Source organism: Sardina pilchardus, chromosome 9, assembly GCF_963854185.1.
Source record: "Sardina pilchardus chromosome 9, fSarPil1.1, whole genome shotgun sequence".
Lineage (NCBI taxonomy): Eukaryota > Metazoa > Chordata > Actinopteri > Clupeiformes > Clupeidae > Sardina > Sardina pilchardus.
Genome location: NC_085002.1, coordinates 2727421 through 2734920, shown reverse-complemented (window position 1 = coordinate 2734920; position 7500 = coordinate 2727421). Strand labels below are relative to the sequence as shown.

Sequence of the window (7500 nt, the reverse complement as noted above, 5' to 3'; positions counted from 1 at the left end):
ACACACACACAAACAACTGCTCACTCACACACAAAAGTGCTTCGACTGAAATCACTTGAAGTCCTCCATCTTCTCCACACACACACACACACACACACACACACGGTAATCGTAAAGCAAAGATGGTCCCATCATTCCTGCGGGAGTACAGGCTAACTGCATAAGCTAAATTGGAATCTGTCACACTGCATGAAATGAGTTTAGCATTAGAGTGTGTGTGTGAGTGTGTGTGTATGATTTGTGTTAGCAGACGCAGGCCTCCACGGGCACACTCACATCCATCAGGTAGACCACCATCCTCAGGGCACCAGACGAGCAGTGTGTGTGTGTGTGTGTGTGTGTGTGTAAGATGGAGGAGTGTGTGTGATTTCAGCGGAGATTAAAATCAACAGACGGCCATTCATCTTCCGCTCCTCCTCTCGTCTCCTCCGAAACTCTTCAGCCTTCCCATCATGCATCTGGCCTCGTGAGAGGAATGGGCGCCCGGCAACAGGCGTCAAACTGGGAGAGAAAAAACTCCACTCGCTCGGTGAGTATTTCAAATCGATTGGCTGTAATTGGCTCGGGGCGTGTGTGTGTGTGTGTGTGTGTGTGTTGTGATGGGGAGACGGCTACGAAAGTGAAATTCCTGAGTGTGATCTGCTCGGCTGCGCGCAACAGAAACGCGACACCAAATATCAGTGTGTGTGTGTGTGTGTGTGTGTGTGTGTGTGTGTGTGTGTGTGTGTGTGTGTGTGTGTGTGTGTTATGCGACGCCAAATATCAGCGGGCCATTACGCAGTCTCCGCGGCAGCAGCAAAGTGTGTGTGTGTGTGTGTGTGTGTGTCACAGTCGCAGATCTGCACTGATGCTGATAGGCTCGCTGGACTTCTCTGAAATTCCGCCACATTCCAGGAGAAACGTTTGGCTGATGTCACCTCAGGGCATTCCTCCAGTGTGCCTCAGAGGAGGGAGGTGTGTGTGTGTGTGTGTGTGTGTGTGTGTGTGTGTGTGTGTGTGTGTGTGTGTGTGTGTGTGTGTGTGTGTGTGTGTGTGTGTGCGTAGTGGAGAAGGGAAACGGCCCGTGTTATTCTTTCTCTCCTGTTCTGCAGACGCTCTGATCCACGCCAAAGAATCTGCAAGCATTTATTTCCCCGGCCCCATCTAGAGAGTCTGTGTGTGTGTGTGTGCGTGTGTGTATGAGTGTGTGTGTGTGTGTGTGTGTGTGTGAGAGAGAGAGAGAGCATTTATTTCACCGGCCCCATCTAGAGCGAAAGTTAAGAGAGGCAGCAGCAGAAAGGGAAGTAGGAGGGTGAGAGTGTGTGAGAGTGTGTGTGAGAAAGAGAAGACTGTGACTGTGTGTAGGTGTGTGTGTCAAGAGCATGTAAAAGTGTATGAGTGTTTGTGTGTTTGTGTGTGTGTGTGTGTGTGTGTGTGTGTGAGAGAGAGAGAGAGAGAATGTGACTGTGTTTAGGTGTGTGTGTGTGTGTGTGTGTGTGTGTGTGTGTGTGTCAGAGCATGTAAAAGTGTATGAGTGTTTGTGTTTGTGTGTGTGTGTGTGTGTGTGTGTGTGTGTGTGTATCAGAGCATGTAAAAGTGTATGAGTGTTTGTGTGTGTGTGTGTGTGTGTGTGTGTGTGTGTGTGTGTGTGTGTGTGTGTGTGTGTGTGTGTGTGTGTGTGAGTGTGTGTGTGTGTGTAGTAACCCAGGGACTCCGGAGGGGCTCAAGGAAAGGCTGCAGCATCTGAATGTATAGCAGGTTAACATTCTTTATTAGAACTACAGAGTGCCGTGCTGGCCAGTAGCCTTGACTCAGAGAACCCTCAGCAGCCTCTGGGGAAGCGTATGAATGGCGTGGCATGCAGGGAGAGCCTCGCCTAGCTGAGAAGGCCAACACACCAGCAGAGCACAGGACTATAACGCTACAGGAATATAGGTGATCACAACACACACACACACACACACACACACACGACTATAACGCTACAGGAATATAGGTGATCACAACACACACACACACACGACTATAACGCTACAGGAATATAGGTGATCACAACACACACACAGACACACAGACACACACACACACAGACACACAGACACACAGACACACAGACACACAGACACACACACACACACACTGTATAGCGCTACAGGAATAAAGGTGATCGCCCCTTCACTAAGCGCTCTTGAATGCCTGTTTGACGTGTGTGTGTCAAACGCACGGTGACGGTGACAGGGAAGAGTTGAACAGCAGCAGCTGCTATGAAAACTCTCTTACACACACACACGCACACACGCACACACGTGCACGCTCCCTGTTTGACGTGTGTGTGTCAAACACACGGTGACGGCGTCGGTGACAGGGAAGAGTTGAACAGCAGCAGCTGATATGAAAACTCTCATCACAGGTCTGTCAAAGCCTGGGACGGGGCTCTGACATCCATCCTGCTGTAATTATGAGAGAAAGAATGGGGCATCCCAAACCTCACAATGAGGAGAAAGAGAGAGAGAGAGATGGAGATGGAGATGGAGAGAGATGGAGAGAGAGGAGAGGAGAGGAGAGGAGAGGAGACAGACAGGGAAAGGACGATTCTAAGGGCCCAGCACTGACAGAGGAAGAGGAGAAAAGGAGAAGAGAGGAGAGGAGGATGAAAGAGGAGGAAGTAGAAGAGAAGAGAGGAGAGGACAGAAGAGGAGGATGAGAGAAGAGGAGAGGTGAGGAATGGACTGAGGCACGGAGGATTCAGGGAGATGGTCTTGAGAATAAGAGAGGAGACTAACCAACCCCACTTTCATCCTCTCTCTGTGTGTGTGTGTGTGTGTGTGTGTGTGTGTGTGTGTGTGTGTGTGTGTGTGTGTGTGTGTGTTCCAAGGCCGCTGCCTCAGCTGTCACTGCAGGCACATCTCACTTCAGCCCTCCTGACAGTGATCACTGCAAACTCCAGAGCCCAGCGTCTCCCTGCTGCCAGCACAATGGCAAGAGCATCCTGAGACAAACGCCCAATCCGCATCCTCGCCCTCATCCCTCCTCCCTCCTCCCTACTCTCCACACACACACACACACACACCACCGCCGCCCAGCTGAGGGACACCAGCTACCACAGTGAGGTCTCGGAAACACTCTCGCTGTTGGCATTCGGTTCTGCCGTCAGACAGCCAGTTGTGGGCCAGATATGGGCCAATATTGTGTGTGTGTGTGTGTGTATGGGCAAACTGTAGCTGCATGAGGGGGGCTTGTGGAGTCCCTACTGCTGTTAACACAATCGCTCATGCCAACTATTTCAGGTGGGAGGGCTAACAATAGACCCACTACATGCATTCAGATATTGAGGCCATGTTTGACATTTCGGAGTTCTGCGTCTTCTGACTGTAGCCTATAAAATGGACATGAAAGAAAAAACGCCAACAAAGCACATACAGTGCTGGTCACACAATGAGTTCAAACGGATCTGAACTAACACATAAAAAAAAAACTTGTACAATAGGGCTTGCGCAGACTAACTGACGGGATGGGAGATGGTGCCTTCGCGCGCTCGCACATCTGGGTGCACGCGAGGGGAAAAGGGGTATTGTTCCATCCGCGCCCTCCCTCTGTCTCCCCGCGCGCTCCTCCGCGAGGACAGGCTATTTCGTTTCCAATCCAAACAAAACCACCGTTCTCACCGGCTACCGGCGGCAGGACAAGACAGCTTGTATGCTCGTGTTTATCTTGGAAAATAAATTATTAGGGGGCGACACGAGTCGCTTTGTGGAACCCGCGCTGAACGCACCCCACCCTTCACAACCCCCATGAAAAGCCGTGCTCTCGCGTGCCAAAACCCTGTGCTTGTCCTTCAATGTACCCGTCGACACACACACTCGCTAACACCCCGGCAACACACTACACGTGAGCAGCATCCGCTTTATAGTCCGTTTAAACATCAGATCATCCTTCTCCCCCAGACGTGTAATCGTTATTCTGAATCAGATATTTGTTAGGTGCCAAATAACACTGTAGGCGCGAATTCGGTAAGCTTTCAAACAGCTCGGCGCCAGCACAAATGAAGACATGCAGCGCGAAGAAAACGCCCAGTTATTCCAGCAATGTACATGTCAAAGCACACGGCGTCTGTGATGAAGAGCCCATATCTGAACTAAACACACACACGCACTTCCAACAAACAATCCTCTCCGACAATTACAATACCTTCACTCACACATTCACATCCATCTGGTCAATTTAGAGTGAAAGAATAAAGCTACACGGTTTTCCTATTCTTCGGGAAAGCCCATTATCCCAGATTTCCCGTCTGAATATTTTCCAGATAAAGGAAATAAGGGGTGTTCTCCCGATAATCAGAACGCCTTGTATTTGTGAACTGGGAGATACACGTCCAATGTAACAATGCAACCGTGTCACTGCAACAGCCAACCTCACCATACTTCAAAGTGGCCACTTCCAACGGGCTACTTACCTTTAACTTGAGTCTCATATTCTGCAATAATCTCCTTCTCCTTACGAAATTTCGCCGGAGACGTCATCTCTGTCAGATAAGGGCAAACCTCTGGCAGTTATCTTTCCTTGGTTATGGGATAGTAAAATAGAAGAAAGAAAAAAAACCAAGCGATTTTCGTTCAGCACTCGAGCTCGCGGTAGATCCAGCAATAGATTCTTGCAACACAAGCTGTCCACGGGAGTATTATTGTTTCCTGGCGCAGCTCAATCTGTCCGCATTATGAGTTGGGGTTGCCGTATGCTTCTTCGAGTGTTTTTTTTTTGTCCAAATGTTGTTCCTGAAAGCGGTAGTTGGAGAAAGCCTGAGGAGGCTCTCATTCCCCTCGGCACTGAGTTGGACGGCGATGGTTGATGTGTGTGTGGGGTGGAGGGGGGGCTCAAAAAGTTTCTCAATGCAGCGTGCAGTCACGGGCTACCACGGCGGCCACGACGTCGCTCTGGGGGTGTCTTCCGTCTAGAATGCACACAGGGATAAACTCGTTTCACAATGCGCAGTCACACACATACAGAGAGACACACACACACACCTGGATGTTTACTATGGCATGTGGGTAAAATATGCCAGTCCAGTGTTAAGGTGCCTATTCATTCAACCTTTATTTATTCTCGGAGAGTCATTGAGGGTAGCCCTCATTTTCAATGAAGCCGAGATTACATAGATATATATATATATATATATATATAGACTCATGGAGGGCAATTTGATATTGACTGTAATCATTAATAAAGTAATCTTCAGAAGCAAAAAGAACGTGAACTCAGACATTGTCGATAAGTTAACGTAAGGCTACAATGGCCCACATTCCTGGCTGTTATGGAAGGGTCTTGTGTGGGTTGAAGTCGTGGGCGAAAGGGGTGGCTTTTTAAACAGTTTTGCACCCTTGATTAACTCCTAGGAACTATAAAAGATCGATACGGCTGACTTCATCGTATGGAAATCCCAACTGTTCTGCTGAAAATGTAAAACCCTCTATAGATTAACTCCAAAATGTTATTTAGAAGACCGGAAGATTTCTAAAATAGATGTATGCTTATGGTATCAGATAGTCAACGATTCTGGTTTGTCTCTCCGAATGAGATGGAGTAAGCTACCAAGAGCAACCTAGAAGTGGCTTTGCACTGATTTGCAAACAACATGAAAAACGAATAAAATGTAACAGATATTATTCATCTGAATGGCGTCCCAAACACAACACCGTCTATGAATCAAAGTCTAGTGGGGGCAAAGATCTGAATCTGGGAAAGACGTGGTCTAACCAAGGAAGAGTCTAACGGCAACGCTAACCCAGTTTCTCAGGGTATGTTAGCTCTGGAGCGCTTCCCTTTGGGGAACTTCTTAGCCCAAAGCACACAGAAGTTACGGAAATCTTGACTTATTTCACGTTTCGCTGTAGGCTACTTAAACCGTAAAGGCTCGTATCGCTTGGTAACACAAAGGCATGCAGCTTAGTCTATGTTTTCGCCCGAATTACCTTGATTGATGATTTCCATTTGAAAATTTGAAATCGGGGAAAACTCGCGTTCTGTTCTCCTCATTCCAACAACTTTGTAATATTTCTCTGAAGACTCACAAAAAAATAAGCCCGCCTATTTTCATGGAAAGGGTGGACTGATTGGCTAGTTGGGAGGAAACTGACATGCATTCCTCGAATCGTGAGAAGGAGTAGGCGGTATCCTTTTTTCCATGCTCTCCAAATCAGCCAATACGTTTGTTCATTGTAGTAAATTATGGCCCAGGGCGGGGAATGGATTATCAAGTGATCATAATGAAATCTGGAACCATATGTTTTTGAACAGAGAACATTTTATCAAACATAAGTGCTTTCGTTGCCGTGGGATAAAAATGTCACTCGAAGCCCGGAATGCAATGCTAGATTTTAGAACAATGAGCTAAGTGACGACCTCCCTCCTGAAACCAATCACCTGTCACAATTTCTCATCGATAAGCAGTCTAGCCAATCAGATTGTGAGATACATTTTTAAAGCACAGAATTCTTAACCAATCCAAACGTCAAATGGAGCAGTTTGAAGTGTTTCAGGAAGTTTACAGGAAGGTGTAAACAAAACGCACGGCTGTCCATCTCGTTGATCAATTCAGTCCGTGGTGGAGAAATTTACTTTTATTTGGACGAGGAAGGGAACCGGTCATTATTGCAGCCGCGTAGGTTATCGTTACTCCTTTGCTAAATGATCTAGTGCTACAAGACTTAGCTCGTTGGCTAACGTCAGCTAACGTTAACGTTAGCTGTTGTGTATATCCATAGAGTGTATATCAAGGGACACAAACAACCGTTAACGTGGGGAACAACAACTTATGCAATTTTGTGAACGGGACTAGTGGGGTTGATGTAAGCGAATTGCATCTTTATCTTTACCAGGTAGTTCTAGGTATTGTAAGGTCAATCAAGTGAAGCCTTTTTCGGCATCCCTAGCCATTGGAGTGGACGGCTAAAACGTAGCTAGCTAACGTTAGACCACTTGGCTATTGTAGAGTTAGCTTGCTAGCTATCAAGGTAACTCGCACCTTGGCAGCGGCCCAGACTAGAGCAACCTTGTCATCATGTCCACCTCGAACTTCAAGAACAAATGCGTGACCCAACTGAACTGCATATACTGTGATAGTCTTCTTTGTACAAGAGGAATGAAAGCCGTGCTCCTAGCCGACACGGAAATAGAGCTGTTTTCAACGGACATCCCACCAAATAGGTAAGACGGCGCTAGCCAGCTAACGCCAGCTGCTAGCAGGTGTCTTTGTTTGACATGCCTAATCTCTCAAAATACTGATTTATTGTAAGTGCAACGTTTTCACATGATAATGCTTAAGTGATAATGAATGCTAGCCCTGGTGAATGTGAAGTTAATTGGGCATTGGTTTGTTGTCATTTTCTTTTCATACAGAACTGTTGACTTTGTCGCCAGCTGCTACTCAACAGATAGCTGCAAGTGTAAGCTGAGAGACATAGCCTGCTTAAAATGGTATGTCCCCCTACCTAGTGCACTTTATAGGAAACATGCTATGAATCT

The 7500-nt window shown here is 47.2% G+C and overlaps 2 protein-coding genes across 2 annotated transcripts in view; one reads left to right on the top strand and one right to left on the bottom strand.

The window, feature by feature from the left end:
* srgap2 (SLIT-ROBO Rho GTPase activating protein 2) overlaps positions 1-6025 on the bottom strand; it is a 127855-nt gene extending 121830 nt beyond the window's left edge. Inside the window, 2 exon segments of the mRNA XM_062544902.1 lie at positions 4436-4930; positions 5949-6025. Coding sequence (XP_062400886.1) covers positions 4436-4502 — 67 coding nt within the window. The 5' untranslated portion in view covers positions 4503-4930; positions 5949-6025.
* A 507-nt stretch (positions 6026-6532) lies between these two features.
* fam72a (family with sequence similarity 72 member A) overlaps positions 6533-7500 on the top strand; it is a 4213-nt gene continuing 3245 nt past the window's right edge. Inside the window, exons 1-2 of the mRNA XM_062545255.1 lie at positions 6533-7182; positions 7375-7452. Of these exons, the coding sequence (XP_062401239.1) occupies positions 7037-7182; positions 7375-7452 (224 nt within the window). The 5' untranslated portion in view covers positions 6533-7036. The remainder of the gene's footprint in view (positions 7183-7374; positions 7453-7500) is intronic.